General features: G+C 35.0%; 2 protein-coding genes and 1 pseudogene across 2 annotated transcripts; 1 reads left to right on the plus strand and 2 right to left on the minus strand.

Moving 5' to 3' along the window:
- The first annotated feature begins 122 nt into the window (after positions 1-122).
- On the plus strand, positions 123-1,477 carry LOC133704211 (putative fasciclin-like arabinogalactan protein 20). The gene has a single exon (XM_062128993.1). It carries the CDS (start codon positions 261-263, stop codon positions 1,305-1,307), a length of 1,047 nt encoding a protein of 348 aa, XP_061984977.1. The 5' UTR covers positions 123-260; the 3' UTR covers positions 1,308-1,477.
- A 1,852-nt stretch (positions 1,478-3,329) lies between these two features.
- LOC133705263 (pentatricopeptide repeat-containing protein At1g71060, mitochondrial-like) lies at positions 3,330-4,951 on the minus strand (annotated as a pseudogene).
- A 520-nt stretch (positions 4,952-5,471) lies between these two features.
- LOC133705747 (beta-glucuronosyltransferase GlcAT14A-like) lies at positions 5,472-10,538 on the minus strand. The gene is made up of 4 exons (XM_062131130.1): positions 9,589-10,538; positions 6,755-6,830; positions 6,549-6,664; positions 5,472-6,438 (listed from the first exon to the last, which is right to left on the minus strand). Exons 1-4 carry the CDS (start codon positions 10,070-10,072, stop codon positions 5,924-5,926), a joined length of 1,191 nt encoding a protein of 396 aa, XP_061987114.1. The 5' UTR covers positions 10,073-10,538; the 3' UTR covers positions 5,472-5,923.
- Between the last annotated feature and the right edge of the window lie 6,391 nt (positions 10,539-16,929).

The following is a 16,929-nucleotide window of genomic DNA, read 5'->3' on the forward strand; positions in this document are numbered from 1 at the left end:
AGAAAAAAAAGGCTTAATACGGCTTCTGTCAAAATTGCCACAGCCTAATCCGCCAGCTGTATTTATAACTGACTTTTGATTCCAACCTCCCAATAACAAGCCCTGCTCTTCCACGTGTAAAACTTTTTTCCCGCCAAGGACACCTTCCCTCCAAAGCTAACCACATCCCTCCCTCAAACAGAGACAAGCCATTTCTCACTACAAAACTAGAATCCAAAAACCCTGAAAAAAGAAAGAAAGAAAGAACTCCAAGATCTTCAATGGCGACCCAATTTCTCATGTCCATCATTCTCCTTTCTCTCCTCATTTCTTTCTCATCTTCTCTCCCTACATACAGCATACTTGATGCCACCCAAATCCTCTCAAATTCAGGCTATGTAGCCATGTCTCTCATTCTTGAATTTGGCTCTCAAACTGATCTAATCCCACCATCTCAATCTCTCACTATCTTCTCTCCCTCTGATACTGCATTTTCTCTTTCGGGCCAGCCCTCTCTTGATCTCCTTCATTTCCACTTCACCCCTCGGTCTTTCTCTCTAAACTCCCTCAAATCCCTCCCTCCTGGATACCAAATCCCCACTCTTTTCTCCAATCACTCCCTCGTCATCAGTTCTAATGCTGATAGTCAAACCTCGGTAAACGGTGTCAAGATTAATGAGCCGGCTTTATATGATGATGGGTTTCTAGTAATCTTTGGTGTTGACAATTTTCTTGATCCGGATTTTACGGTTTCTGGGTCCATTAATGGGAGTACTTGTGGAATTCGTGGATGCTATGTTACATCTGGTGACGATGATTACTCATTTGAGGAGGCTAGTGGGGTTTTGAAATCAAGAGGGTATTCTGTTATGGCCTCGTTTCTTGATTTGCAATTGGCAAAGTTTAAGGACCATACCAGGTTAACAATCTTGGCTCCTGTTGATGAAATTGTGAAAGGTTTTATGGGTGATTTTAGTGATTACCGTTCAATCTTTCTTAGGCATGTCGTGCCTTGCAAGATTTCGTGGAGGGATTTGGTTAGTCTTGATGATGGGGTGGTGTTACCTACATATTTGAGGGGGTTCAAAATAAATGTAACTGTATCTAGTACTTCCTTGATGTTCAATGGAGTTCAGGTCATTGTTCCTGAAATTTATAGCAGTAGTTGGCTTGCTGTTCATGGTCTTGAGGGAAGTTTAGTGATGCAAGAACCGACTGCAACTGCAAGCAATGCTGAAAAGATTGTAGTGGATTTTAAGGCTATAAAGGTCTTGATAGCCTTTTCTTTTCTGGTTCTGTGTACCTCTCAGCTGAACTCTATTTTGTAAGTGCATTCATTCACTGCCACTTTCGTGTCCCTTCTTGTAAAAAGGTTTGTGTTCTAGTTGTTAGTGTTGTAATTGGATTCCATTTTCTTATTGACTTGATGTGAAACAATAAAACCATGCCGTGATATTGTGAAATGATGATTTTTGAAATGAAATTCTAATTCTTTTTAGTTTTCCACACTTATGAGCTGATGGATGCAATGATATTGACTCATACATGATTCAATTGATCTATGATATGATTTGAGCTTATTGGAATGCTTGTATGGACATCTAACTTTCTCAGTTGATGTGAGATTATTGGTATACTAGTTTGAGCCAGTCTAAGTGTGGAGGATCTATTTTAAGAATCAAACTATATTTTAAGAAAAAAGAAAGTGGCATAGCTGTGAATTGCTATTGAAGGCTATCATTTTTCGTGCCTTCAGAGCTCTTGAAAATGAAATATCGTCTAAGCTAAAGGCAAACTAATTGGGTTGATGGTCATCCCGGGCGATTGCAAGGCTTTCTTTAACTTGTGTTGAAAATGGTTCAATACCTGTAGACAAGTCAATTTGCCTGGCTGTGTCAGAAGTTTTTGTATGACATATATGATTTCTAATCTGTAGGCCGAAGTCATAGCCCGGATTCTTTAGTAGGCTACAACCAATTGAAAAAGGATCGGTCGACGGCATTGAGTAGGAATATTTGAAACAGTGATTGCTTTATTCTTCCATGCGAGCATGATAATGATAGCGGCACGGGCTCTCAATCGGAAGACAATTACTGTTCTCCTCTTAATCAGCTTCAACTGAACTGACCTTGTTGCTGAAGTTACAATACGACTCGCTCTTAATTTCCAAAACGTGTGATTGCACCATTAAGAATGGAACCAAAAGATGCAAAAAGCCTGATTCTTGCATTATCATTATTGATGATTGCGGCCTCAATTAAAGAGTTTAACGCTCCATTATTTTATGCTTTATTTTCTTTTGAGGGCAGGGAAGGTTAATCAAGTATAATGCCATATAGATGAACTATAAACTATCGCATTTCCAAGCAGAACTGCAGAATCATTGAGCAGCTGGAACTTGACAAGTAAACCACAGCCACAGGAAAGTTTAAAAAACCAGTATTGGTCTATCTTCCATCGCAAACAATGAATGAGCTCTAGAAAAGGGACGCTGGAATACTGGAAATGTATATCAAGTACTGCAAATTTTTAAAGAACAGGGCCTAAGGTGATGTCTTATTCAAGAAATTGAACATGACGCTCACCTGTTATATTTGTTTCTTGGATGCTGGGTACATGGCATTGTTTATTGTGTGTATGCATCAAACAATATGATGCAGTCAAAGCCTCGCCCTTCTCTTGCTATCAAGAAGAAATATGCAAAATTTTGGATGTAACGCCCGCTTTCAGTGAATATGAAAAAATTGAACGGTTAGGAGGATGGTTGGATTTTTGTCAACATCAAAATAGAGCAAATGTGGTGGCTTGTGAAAGTTAGGAGGATACAGAAATTTGTGATACTTGGAAGAATAATAAAACCCCCTGAATTTTTCACCGATTCTTCCGAGGCTCCTCTGAAATATAGTACTCAGTCCATGGCAAACCAGAAAATCAACGGTATACAAACTCAGCAAATCTCTGAGCACAGTAAGTTGTTACAAGGCCATGTACAAAAGGATCCCATATCTTCTGATTGAGAAGAAGTCAGAATACGGTTCAAACTCGCAAGCCACTAAAATCTCCAACAAACCCATGGCATCGTAAAGGTAGAACAAAACAGGAAGCGTGAGTGCAGAGAGCCAGATGAAGAGTGACGGGGACCAATTTGGAAACCATTAAGACAAATGTGCACATATTCATCGAAACGGATGCATGTATAGCAGCATCGAGCCCTGATCCTCTAAATCCAAACCAATTTATTAGCTGATTTACCGACCAACAAGTGAATTCAGAGTCATCTGTCTTAATCAAACAATCAGTAGCACTGAATCATGCACAGATTTGATAAGAACCAGAAAAACTTGAAAAGATGACAACACTGAACAGATTTAATATCAGAACATATGAAGAATATTTCATAGAATTAGGCCAACATTTAATGCATTTCATACCAGGTACCAGTGTAATATCACATACAAAACCCAGATCCCATTAATCAGCAATAGATGAGATGTGTCTATCTGAGTCAGTTAAAACCTTGAGACAGATCAATTTCCAATACCCCATGGCATCTCTCCCTCGCCTCAGCTAACTATTGGAGCTCTCCTTAGCTTATCAAGCTTCTTTTAAAAAAAACGCAACAATGTCTTCTTGCCCTCATCGAGAAGATTTTGTTTCAGATTGCTAAACAACTGTGCTGGAGGCCGAATACCCACATCCAACATCTCCTGAAAAGTACATGCAAGCCTCATCTAGCTTATTCTCATGGCACAAACTGTTAATTAATGTAGAGAACATATGCATAACAGGAAGACCTCCCTAGGCCTTCATCTGATCCCGTACCTTTATCGCCATATCCACTCTATCCCCATTGCAAAACATCCGTCATCGGCACTCACAGTTGGCTCACATCCGTCACTGCTCCTTTTCTGGAAAACTGAGTAAGCCATTTTAGTTTTTCCAGCCCTTATCAGATGGTGATGTATAATATCATAGGTTCTCGCATTTGGACCAACTCCACTCTTCTCATCTCATCAATCGCCCACTGCACATCATGCATTCTCTCTGACCAGCAATAAGCCCCCACAAGAGCATTGTAAGTAGGTGCCTCTGGAGCAAAACCACTAGCCTTTGATCACTCAAAAAACTCAAGTGCTTCACTCAACCTCTTTTCAGCTCCCAAGCCATTAATCAATATACAATGTATGCGAGGACTAGGCTTACAATTCCTCGCTTCCATCTCAAGAAACAACTCAATTGCATCATCATACCTCCTAACTTTACAGCGTGCATTGATAAGAACACCGTTAGTGACAACATCCGGTTCAAAGCCCTCATCTTTCATTTCGTTGTAGACTTCAATAAGCCGCGAGAGGTTTTTCTCTTGACCCCAACTTTCTAGCAATATCGCATGTGACTCATATCAGCCAAGAATCTTCTCTTATTCATTTTATCGAGCACCAATTGTGCTCGCTCTATCTGCCTCGACTTGCACAAGCCACAAAGCATCAAGCAATCTATTAACATCTGATGACTCAATCTTCAATCCAAACTTCTCCATTTTCATAAATGCCTCTACTGCTTCTTTAACTTTCCTTGCTCTTACATATCTCCTTGAAATCAGCGCAAAAGTTTATTTAGTCAATAACCCTTTTAGCTTCTTGGCAGTAACTATGTTCCATAATACTTTAAACTGCTTGATTTTTCCTAGAGGTTCAATCTAGGCATGGTAGCTCTCTATGCTATATTGTAACCCTTTTTTCTTCTCTGCCCATCTAAAGAACGATAATGCAAGAGCACCTGCATTGCTTAGCTTCTTCGATGCTTCAAAAATTAAACTTGATGACACTTTAATAGAAGCCTTATTGAGCGAATCCTCAGCGCCAGAACTGGACTTTTTTAACAATAATTTGCAGATATTTTCAGCGTCTTCAACGATTTTATCAGCTGAAAGTTGTGTGCTTTTGTTGCTGGCATCAGTAAGGACAAGGGTTTACTGTAAATCACCATGGATTGACCTGTGGACGATAAAATGAGGTTTTAATAGAGACCCACATGGGCTTTCAATATTGGGTGTTGAATGGAGAGAAAGAGTTTGGTTTTTGATGTTTATAAGCGATCTCAAGACAATAGGCTCGAGATTGAGGGAAGAAGAGTAGAGAAGAGGAAATCTTTTCGGTGTTCTTGATAGAAAATCGGAGAATCGAGAGAGACCCATGTTTGATAGAGACAATCAAGCTTAGTAAAAAGGGAAGCGGCTAAACTGGAAGTAGCCGTCCTTCCTCGAAGGGATTTTAACAAACATTTTTTTTTGGAGAAGAGTCCTCGAACCGCATCAGGCTGGTTGGTTGATAAGAAAAGGTTCCGTCACTTATCTACATACCCATTTGTTGAGACAAAAAAGAGAAAAAAAAAGTTCCCAATTCCCAAATACATGTTTGGGTTTGTTTCTATTGCGCTCATCCCCACTTATTCAACACTCACTCAACAGAAAGTGTCAGAAGAAAAGCACATCCATCTAAATGTTTTTAACCATTTTTCCATTAAAATAAGCTACGCTTTCCTTGTTTAATCCTTCTTGCCATTTGCCAATACATACTGAGATAGAGAGCAAATAAGAATTTAGTGAATGAGCTTCCGTTACAACTTTTGAAGAACAGATTGAACATACAAGGGCGTGCCGATGGCAGCATAAAGGGGGAGATCCTCTTATTGATGCACAGTTTACCAGTTCCATGACAGGACGCAATTCAGAAAAACCTCCAAGTAAATTCACTTGTTTCCCTTCGACTCTGCCACTCCTACAAACAATATCATAGCCTGTGAGGGGAGTAGCCCAATAAACGGACCTAAACATCAAACAATCAATGTCGATTGATGGTCATCCTCCGAAGTGGTAGACAAAATTCAGATGCGAAAAAAACTGCACCAGTCTCGGACAATAAACCTATAATATGTGCATCTTTCACTTGCACTGATTCATCTGAGAGTTCCATTCATCAAGAAGGTTTTTAATGGTCTCCTCAAATTTCTTAGCCTGAGGACCAGGCTTCACAACATTGACGTCACCCCACTGGGAGCAAGGATCCATCCACCAGGTTCTACGGCCGGTGCACCATGCACCTGGGGCAGCTCGCTTGTGCCCACGCTTAAGGATCTTCTCATCAACCTTGTCTAGCACAGGGTCATCCCTCTGAAACTGCCTTGCAAAAGCCACTCCACTTTGAACCATCAGATCGTAATCAGATGTATTAAGAAAATGGGGTTCCATCTTCGGAGGATTGTCCCAGACCATATACCTTAGATCACTGTTTACAGTTGTATTCTTAAACTCTGGTGCATTGCAAATGACAGAGTGAAAATAGCTTTCTTCAGATAAGACCACATTGTTGAAGTACATAAGAAGGGTTCGAGGAAGGTTATCCCAACCAAGAATACAAAATTCAAGAAATGGTCTGCTCAGGATGACCCATGGGGAACCTGCAGTGGTAGAGAACTGTCACCACACGTAACATTTCCACAAAAGTAAAGCATGGGCGTAACTTTAATTTAAGTTGCATAAACAGCATGCTATAGAGAATAGACTTTGCCTGTAAATAATTTGAAACCATCAGGAGTTGGCCGCTTCTCTGTAGCGTGAAATATCTGGCTCCTCCTGGCTAAGTAAATTCCGGGGTCAACTACAATAGGCTGAATTCTCTGAGATCTACACAAAGTCAAACCAACAGAACACAAATATAACTTAATCTTTGTGCCACAGAAGTATAATAAAATTAGGCAAGAAGAGGTCACCTACTCTTTCCACCCAAGTTCACTGGTGTGATCTATGAAACTGAGGTCTCTGCTGACACAGGAGAACACGTGAGCCAAGTCTGCAAGAATACAGAATAAAATATTAGAAACTCGGAATACTATTATGGAGCAAAATGACACCACACAGTCAGTGGAAATGAAGCCTAGCAATTTTCAACAATTCAGTGTATTTGATGCTAGAGACTTCTTGGTGAAATACAAAGGACATAGGAGAAAACAGATTCAAGACAGTTCTGCCAATAGTAAATAAACAGTGACAAAGCTACTAATTATCAACTGAGATTCCCTGTTACCTAGCATATAACTTGGCAGATGAGCTTCCAAGTAAGCATTAATCAGCTTCAATTTTTACACATTATAATCATCTGACTTCTTAAGCCTCCCTGGCCATTCACTTGTGCAATATGGCCAGGGACAGATTGCTTTATGATTTATAGAACAATGGCAAGGCCTCACATGTGAACATCAAGTTGATGGCTACAAAATCTCTAACCCACATCAAATGTATTGTGCTTTTGTACGGCTGTGAAAGGTCCTCAGGAATGAGCATTGTGTTGGTGGCTACAAAATCTCTCTAACCCACATCAAATGCATCACCCGAAAAGAAGCAGACTCCAAATCAACAAGGGATTATCAAAGGTATAGACAGCTCATCAGCAACTCTTCATACCAATAGCCATTGCCAAGGATGCCCTTACTTTTGCAAGGGTAAAGGATGGCACTGTATTAGGCTTTTATACAGCTATGAAAGGACCTCAGGCATGTGCATCAAGCTGATTGCATCCTTAAACATTAGATTTCATAGCAAAATTGCCGCCAAGTAACCAACCAATCCAGAAGTATGAATCAATATGCAAAACCTTTTATGGATATGTTCCAAATGATATCCAGAGTCTTTTATCCAATCACATAATTATTTTGAAACATGCTTCTGGTACAAATTTACTCATGGTCCTCTGTCATAGCTAAATAGCCTCAATGCCCTGCCAACACTCTAAGCTAAAAATTTTAAAAAATCACTATGCAAACTCTACAGTCTTGCTCTGTCATGCCTCTTCGAGGTAAAAGTTCTTTAGTAAACAAGCACTAGTCATATTTAAGAAGCCTATGTTAAGGGCCTTCACTTGTCATCTAGCGCTCACAATATTCAACATAATAGCCAGTGTGGACATGGTATGAATGAATGTTTGATTTGATAGTCTTAGCTTAATGCAGCTTGTCCTACAGTCATCAGACCAGCACATTTAACTTTTTTAGTCGACTCAGTAATGTAGATTGCCAACCACCCCCCCCCCCCCCCCTACTCCTTCCCCTCAAAAAGAAAAAAAAAAGTTTCTTGCATGCATGCATTCTGTAATGCGCAATCCAAAGACCTACATCAAGAATACTCAAAAGCCCACACACAGTTGATGAACATGACAACATAAATGAAAACCCATGAATTCTTGCAAACTCAGAATGTCTTTTTGAAACGGCGTCCATCAACATATTTAATGTTACACATAGGGGCTGTGTGTGAGTTGGAAGATCGAAGAAGGCAACTGTTTAGCCAAATACTGCAAATATCCTAACTTAAGAAAACTTCATCCTGACACCAAAAGGGAAAAAAAAAAAAACTGCTTCAGACTGCAAAGAATAAATGAAGAAATCATATTTAGCTTCTGGTTAAATTGAGAATTCAAAAAGCCTTTATAGAGCCCATTGTACATGAGCAGACTGGGATTGAAACTTGGTCCTCCATCAACCTACTTACCCAGTGCACAAATGAGTGTGCATCCATGTTTACAAGTTATAATGTGGTGGACCTCGTCCTGGATAGCATGCAACGATTATTAAGTCAGACTTTAATAAAAACTTCCATTCTGACAAAATCATCCTTCATTATACCTACATGGCAGCCTACTTCACTATACTCTGAACCACATTCTAGCAGGTCTAATAGAAGCTTCCTTTTGCGTGGGCTTATCCACAGTTGTCCAATCCTAGATCTAAGCCCAGGGTTACGGTTACTTGCAGGGATATGTTCAGCTCAATCGTTTTATATATTTTCTCTAGTTTACAAAGTGTATCGCAATCAAAGGAATATCTAGCATCTTTGCATAAAAGTAAACATATGTAAACAATATTTTCTCCCCATACCACATCCTACCAACATTGTGGCCTAAATGGCACCATTCATGCTGGCTCCTAAACCATTGTGGACTGCAGGTACCCTAGTTTGAGGTAGTCAAAGAAAGCAAAGGCAGCCACATTTTAAGTGTTACGATTCGATGAAGTAATCTAGCCTGCCCAGAATTTTCAAAAGACTTCGTCGATTCTGTCATGTAAACAGCAATGACAACTAAGAAGAAACACAAAGCATCGCTCCTTCAAGTCATATTCAATACTTTCCAAACAACAGCAGCAAATATCATATTCCAGAATATGACATAAATATGTCAAATATATCCAAAACACTAGGCAAATTATGAAATTCAAAAGTCAACTATGCTTAGAATAGTAACAGACCATAATGCACTCTTTCCATTGAGCTTTAAGAATGCAAAACGCAAGAAATTTCTCATTCAAGAGTCAACAACAAAAGAAAGCAAAACTTAAAAATAGATGCCTGAATAAAATTCTTAAAAAAAAACAAATGAGCCACTAAATTTAAGTTCGGGTTATTTTTCCAGCACCAGGTCACAGTTCAATGCTTCACCAAGCCATCTTCTCTCTCTCTCTACACACACACACACACTAGAAAACCGAACAAATCCACGGACAACCAGAACCAACAATCAAAATTCAGCCAAAAAAAGCAAAAGAAAAGAAACATACCATCCTGAGTAATCAGCGGATAATCCATTGCACTCAAAGACACAAACCAAGTCCAACCTGCATCCATTCTCAACAAAATGGCAGCAGCACGCAACATTGCAGCCAGATTAGAAGAACCCATATAGGTAAGCCTACTGGGCATCCCTATAACATCCACATTCCCAAAACTCCTAATTGCAGGCACTGCATTTACAGCCCCAACAAGCCTCATTCTCTCCTCATCTGATGCTTCAGCGCCCAAATGCAATAAATAACGGTTTCTTGGGTGATAAACCGCGAGCAATAGCCTAAGGATCCGGTCCTTATCCCCTCTGCTGCCCGATATATAATAGGCAAAAGCAGGAGGGTAGTGGGTTCCATGATGAATTATAGAAGGAAACTGTTTAGAGGAGCTGAAAGCAGAGATTGAATATACTAAGAGAAAGAGTAGTGAAAGGAATGCTGAAGAGAAGAGAGTGAAAAGCCATCTTTTCTCTGGTCCCATAATAACAATCCTAACAACACATCCAATATTGAAGCCGATACTTGTTTTTGGTGATATGGGGCATATGGTGGTGCAAATCAAATCTCAAGTTCAAAACTTTGAGCTAAATTTGAGGTATAGAAAGGGGATGGAAAAATGGGTATGCATTAAAATGCAATACCTTTTTCACTATCTTCTGAGATTTGATGGGAAACAAAAATATATAGATGGGTATGAATCAATAAAGACTGAGACTTTATAGCTGAATTTTGGGTTTCGAGGGAAAATAAAGAGACAGGTATTGTACAAATGAATAGTGTTGGATTGAATTCAGCGATCGAGAGAGATGGGATTGTTGGGATCTTGGTGAGGAGCTTTGAGCTGCGTGTGAACAGTGGTTCTAAACAGTGAAAAAAATAGAGAAAAAGAGAAGGAAAGAAGGGAAGAACTGGCTAGATCAGGAACAAACTACTTCACACACACACACACACACACGTATATATTTGTCACTCTATTTTAATAGAGCCAGCTTCTATGGAATAAACATTAATAGAGACGTGAAATTATTATTTTTTCAGTGAGAATGAAATTGCTTTTTAATTAAAAATATATACAATAATATTTTTTATTTTTTAAAATTTATTTTTAATATCAATATAAAAAATTAATTTAAAACTAAAAAAAATAAAAAACCTCGTAAACACAGTTAAACTGAAAGACAAATAATGCCGTATTTCACTCAAGTCTACGACTCTACCTCCTCTTGTGAGCTAGTAGGGTTGGGGTTTTCAGGTTGGATTTGTTTTCTTTGTGATGAACGGAAAGGAAGAAATTGAGTTGTTACAGTGATGGATTGTTGGTCTTCTCTGAAATTATTTGATTTTGGTATTAATAGAGAGGAAAAAAAAGGGTGCAACTTACAACTTTACGTGTGAGTAGTGAGTACAAAATGTTTCGGTGCAGCATCTTTTTACTTTTACTTGTGGAGCGTGCTTTTCACGCTCTACCAACGGAGAGCATTTGTCTCCATCGGGACATGAACCCTTCTTCCATTGTAAATGTGTATCCACGCGCTCCAACAAGGTTTGGCATTGATCGTGGATGGTGTAAACTACATTTTTTCCCTTAATGATTCATTGATATTCGATTTCTAACCTCACAGTTTTCAATTTCTCAATCTTACCCCTGTATTTTTAGAAATTCTATTTTTTTGTTTGAGCTGTGAGAGTGTATGGCAGGGAAATTCTCGTGCATGAGAATTGACTCCAGGTTATTCACATCCGGAGTGGAATTTCAAAAAATTATCTTTTCCCACTATAAAAATTAAATTTTAGATGATAATGTAAAAGAGAACTCATTTTTTATTTTATTTTTAAATATCGCCACTCTATTAGATCTCCATTACTTCCTTTAAGAAATAAGATCCAGTAATAGTTCAAAATTCAAACATTAAAAATTAATTCCCTTTTATAGCAAGGTAAGTTTTCATAATCTCTTTGTTGAGAGAAATAGTAATTTTTATTCAATAATTCAAGTTCAACTAATATAAATTACATGTTAGTCATTATTTATATAATTTATCAAGACATCATCAAGTTTTATGAGTTAATTTTAACTATCTCATTTATATTCATGAAACTTTTATTTATTAATTTTTTATTGATAATTTTTCTCTATCTAGATTATTTAGATGAATATGGAGTTGTGAGAAATCTTGTTTTGCTTTTTATTTTTAAATAGCTGGAAAAAAACAAAAAACCCTTTACAAGTTTTTTTGTTTTATTTTTCTTACTTTTCTCTCAGTTTTTTTCTTTTAAATCCCGATACATGAAAAGTCAAGAATTAAATAGAAAAGGTAAGTTATTTATATAGTTAGGAGTGACATTGTAGCTTTTTGAAAACTAGAAGGATGGTATTGGAAAATCTTAAACACAGGGGTAGAGGCGTAATATGGCTGAGCCGGTAGGGGCAGAGATAAAGTTTATCCCTTTTTTTATCTAATTATTTATCGGGACCGACTGATTCTTCATTCTTGTCTCTCTTTCTTTATTTTTATTATTCTTTTAGTTTCTCTCTCTCCCTCACACACACACACACTCTTTGCGCGCGCGAGGGACTGCTGTTTCGGTAATAAAAGGATTTTCCTTTGCTTGTTTCAATAATAAAGGGATTTGGGGGCCGAGAGGGAGAGGGAGAGGGAGAGGGGGGTGGTGTTCTGGTTCTGGAAGTAGGGCAAACATTTTAAAAAAAAATTAAAAAGTGAGGTGTCATGATGTGATTGATGCCTACCAGTTAGGCAATTATTGTGTTGTTGGGTTCACAAAACACTTGTTTAATTAGATCGCTAAATGGTTGGTACTACGTTGATTACAAGGGATTTGTGTCTAAGTATATCTATTTTTCTTTTATATTTTTTTTATTAGAGTAAGGAACGGTAGGGTATATTATATTTATATGGTGTACCGATGGGTATCATTGTATTATACATGTATTAAAAGGAGATAATATTTTCCTATAAAAAAGACATGATTATAAATTTTGAGCTATTGCAAAATTATAATTCTTTTTATATAAAACAATTTTTTTATATATTTTATATATTTAGTATTTTTATTATTTTACAATCCGCTTATTTATCATTATTTTTGAAAAAAAATATTATTTTATTATTTTTTATACTTTAAATATTTATGATTTTACAGTTGATCTATTTATACCAATTTTTTTATTTTATCCTTATTTTCTTGTAATTTTTTTTTAAAAAAATTTTCTTTACACTTTTTTTTAGTTGTTATACGAAGACTAGTGAAAAAAGAAAAAAATTAAAAAAAATATTTCATTTGATCAATTGCAGCATCATTCTTTTCTTTTACTACATTAAAAAGTAATTTGAGACCTTAGATATTTTTATCAATGTATATGATTTTTATTATAGTTTATTATATGTAAGTATTGGTTTTTTGATTCATAATTGTATTTTTTAATCGAAGTCGAAAAACACGCTAGTAACACTTACACATTAATTTATTTACGTTGGAAAAAAAATTATTTCACCCGCAGCGAGACAAGTTGAATAACAACGTTAACACTTTGAAATTAGTATTTATCGGTAGAGATTGTTCTCAATGTTTTTAATTAAATACATATATAAACTTTTTGATTTATAATTAAATTTTAAAAAATATATTTAAAAATCTCATATATTTAATTTTTTTATAGCAAAATATTCGACTTGCAATCAATCCCGATTCCACTATCTAGTTACATCCAATTCCATCTAACAAAAGAAAAAATCTATTACGGTAACAACTGTAACGACTATTGATTAATTACTAGCCTGTTTTTGGCATCTTTCATTTCCTGTTGACTTTAAAAAAAAATTTATTCCATCTTGATACAAAAATAATTATGAGTTCTGTTTAAAAAATTAGTCCAATGAACTGCCGGAATTAAAACTAATTCCTCTTTAGTAAGCAACACCGTCACATTTCGTTGCACTCAAAACAATTTTCGCAGCTACTTTTACCTATTGTTAAATTTTTTTTTTAAAAAAAACCTAGAAGTAATTGTTATTTTACTGTAGATAAGACACGTTTCATTTTGGGTGGAAACAATGAACTGGCCATTTTAATATTCTCAAATAAAATCAATTAACCAATCAGACATTAGAGATAACACAATTATTTTCACATAATACACGGATCATTGTTAAATTGGCTTGGGCTGGATAGTTTTTTACACATTGTTTTTTGGCACTTAACTGCCCTTGAAAGAAAACAAAATCAAACTAGCATTTAAAAGTTTTTTTTTTTTTAAGTATAGTAGAATAACTAGATTATTTTTAAAGTAAAAAATATGAAGTCAACATTCACGGGCTTTTTTATATTTTCAATATCATTTTCGGGTTATAATCAAACTGATAAGAAAGCAATTTGATATCTCAATAAATATAAAATATTATTTAAAAAAAAATTAGTTGAGACGTGCAATACACGTGCTATCTAGTGAGAGACACTAGCGCTATTTAGGTGGACCACAAGGCATAGTCTAGTCCTCAAACATTGGCTTCCAAGCCCTCTATTCTTGGATAGCGTGTGTTGTTAGCATACCTCTTGTTCATCATCAATGATATATTTTTTTTTCTCTTCTTCTTGATTTTCGCATAACACCCTTAAACTTTTTAAAACAATTCTTCAATTTATTTTTCATTCACATTTTATCATTGTTTTTTTATTATTTATTTTATTTAAAATATTTTAAAAAATAAAAAAAGTACCCATCATATCTGGTTCTCATTATTTTGATTGTTATTTTCTTGTATTTTTTCATCATTTCCTTGATTTATTTTATTTTTCAATTTTGTCCCTCCATGTTCTACTTCGTTTGTTTTGGCCCTCGTTTTTTATATTACTTTTTATTATTATTATTTTATTGATTTGTTTCATTTTTCAATTTTATACCTCGTTGTTTTTATTTTATTTTATTATATTTGTTTATTATATCATATTTGATCTTTATTTTTTTTAATTGTTGTTTCTTTTGTTTTTTAATTTTGAAAGATTGAAAATTTTGCTCTGTGATTTTTTCGGATTCATCTTCTACAGAGTAACTTAGTCTCGTAACTTATATCATAAGTTTTGAAAACTAGCATGGTTTGACTTTGATTTTTTTACCTTTTTTTTTAAACTATTTTATTTTATTTTATAATATTTGATGTTAGATTATTGGGTCCAACTCTATGTCTTTTGATGCTTTCATTTCTACAGAGTTGTTTCAATATCACCTCCAATTTAGTTGAGGTAACCGGAGTTGACTTGTTTTATTTTTTGGTATTTTTTTGTAATTGATTTTTTTTTCAACTTCACATTTTATTGTTTAATTTACTTGTGAGTTGGCCTCTATTGTTTTATTCAATTTACTTTGTATGGACCACAAGTTTGGTATGTTGATTCATATCAGTTTTTTATCTCCTTTTATCGTCATTTAGTGTTTGGTTTCCTGGTAAGTGAGCTTCAAATTTTTTTTTATGAGATTATTATTTTTTTATTTAATTTTAATTTTGTCATCAAATCAAATAAGATTGTTGAGATCTTTTAAAATCATTTAGAATGTATATTTTTATAATACTCACAATTGTTTATTTTTTCTAATTAGTCATTGTTTTTTTATTATTACTGTCATTGACTTTCATTTTATAATCATATTATTAAATTAAATCTCTTTAAATCAATAATTTAAATCCTAGATTTTTCTTTTTTTTAAAAAAACATTATCATTATTTTTTATATTAAATAAATTAACTCGAGTAGCATGCAACATAACACAAGTCATCTATATAGTTAGTATCTGAATGGAAAGGTGACATTTGTAGTTGACTAGAAAAGGAAACGAGGGCTTGAGCTGGTAGCTTCCTTCCCTTCTAAAAATTTCGAGAAAGGGTCGTGCAAAGAAGAGGACTGAGTACGTGGCTGCATTAGAAGTTGGGTCACCAAACAATAAAAAATAATAAATAAATGCATTAATACCACGCAGCGTCCTGCGTTAGGTGCAAATTTAGGTGATGTGACCAAGAATAAACTCAATAAAAACAGCTTTAGGTCGTTACTTACAACTGTTTTATCATTTTTTGAGATTTTTTTTAGATAGTTTTGATATATTGATATGAGAAATAAATTTTAAAATTATATTATTTTAATATATTTGTAAATAAAAAAAACTTTAAAATACAAATATCAAACTTCCAAAAAAAGCACTTAATTTTGCGCTTCATTCACTAATCCCTCTATCATCCGTCCCGGATGAATGAGAACTGAAAAAAAAAAACAACGTAAATCATAATGTTCGGAATGATTCTTCAATCCACCTACTTTCTTGGAAAAAATTAAAATCAATCTAATCAAGGATTTTACTCATTATCCTTGACAAATGAGACGAAAAGGGTGTTACAAAAACAACAAAATCTGTATTTTCAAGTTTTGTAACTGAATCATTTCGAAAAGGATTCTCCATCAAAACTGGTTTTAACTATATATTACCCGTAATATAAAACGAGTGGCTGTTTTATTCTATATATTTTTACTGTTTATTATCTCAAGTTTTACTTGGATTATAATAGTGAGAATTTATTAAAAAAATTAATTGGATACTTCAACTTTGTTTTAGCGCAATTAAACTCAAATTAAAATCTAATTGAATGTTTTTTATGTGGTTGAGGGTTGAATTGAAAGTCGGGTAACTGAAATGCAAAACAAAGGTGACATGAACAGCGCGTTCAAATTTATTTGTGAAGAATATTTTGTCTCTTATTTTTTTTTTGCTATAAGATGACTGGTCCTTTGTATTTTTAACAATTTCATTTCGATAATAAACTTTGTTTTTATTTTTTCAGTTCTTAGTGGGTGAAAAGAGAGAGAGAGGGTGAGCGGATTCCGGCCTAAAAAGAGAAAAATATCATTTCTTTAATTATAACCACCAAAATTTTGATTTTTGTTTTAACTAGTTCCAAATGTGATGAGAAAAGTTTGAATTTGGTGTTTTTTTATCTCGAAAGTGCCTAAACAAATATGTGATAGGAAAGAAATTGGTTCCGAGTTAATTTTGGGTTTTTGACCGGTTTTTAGTGTTTTTGAAGGTTAAGAATTAGTTTAAAAAGGTTATTAGAATGATTTCTAAGTATTTTTGGTTGAAAATGAGTTTCTAAAAATTTTTTTTTTTTTAATTTAGTTAGGGTCTCTTTATCAAACAAACAAAAAAAAAAAGCCTGCACGATTGGGCTTAACTGGGACTTTACTCTTTCCTTGTTAGAGCGATGAAAGTGATTTTGAATTTGATTAAGGTTGAAAGTCATGGGTAATGAAACAGCCGTGCCGGGGTCCTCA

Source organism: Populus nigra, chromosome 10 (genome assembly GCF_951802175.1).
Source record: "Populus nigra chromosome 10, ddPopNigr1.1, whole genome shotgun sequence".
In the NCBI taxonomy this organism is placed as follows: Eukaryota; Viridiplantae; Streptophyta; class Magnoliopsida; order Malpighiales; family Salicaceae; genus Populus; species Populus nigra.

Bases quoted from the DNA above. Each gene is read 5' to 3' on its own strand.
- LOC133704211 (XM_062128993.1), top strand. From the start codon at position 261: ATGGCGACCCAATTTCTCATGTCCATCATTCTCCTTTCTCTCCTCATT.
- LOC133705747 (XM_062131130.1), bottom strand. From the start codon at position 10,072: ATGGGACCAGAGAAAAGATGGCTTTTCACTCTCTTCTCTTCAGCATTC. The intron at 6,831-9,588 runs GTATGTTTCTTT...GTATTCTTGCAG, and splicing joins TCCGCTGATTACTCAGGATG to ACTTGGCTCACGTGTTCTCC. The intron at 6,665-6,754 runs GTAGGTGACCTC...GACTTTGTGTAG, and splicing joins AGTGAACTTGGGTGGAAAGA to ATCTCAGAGAATTCAGCCTA.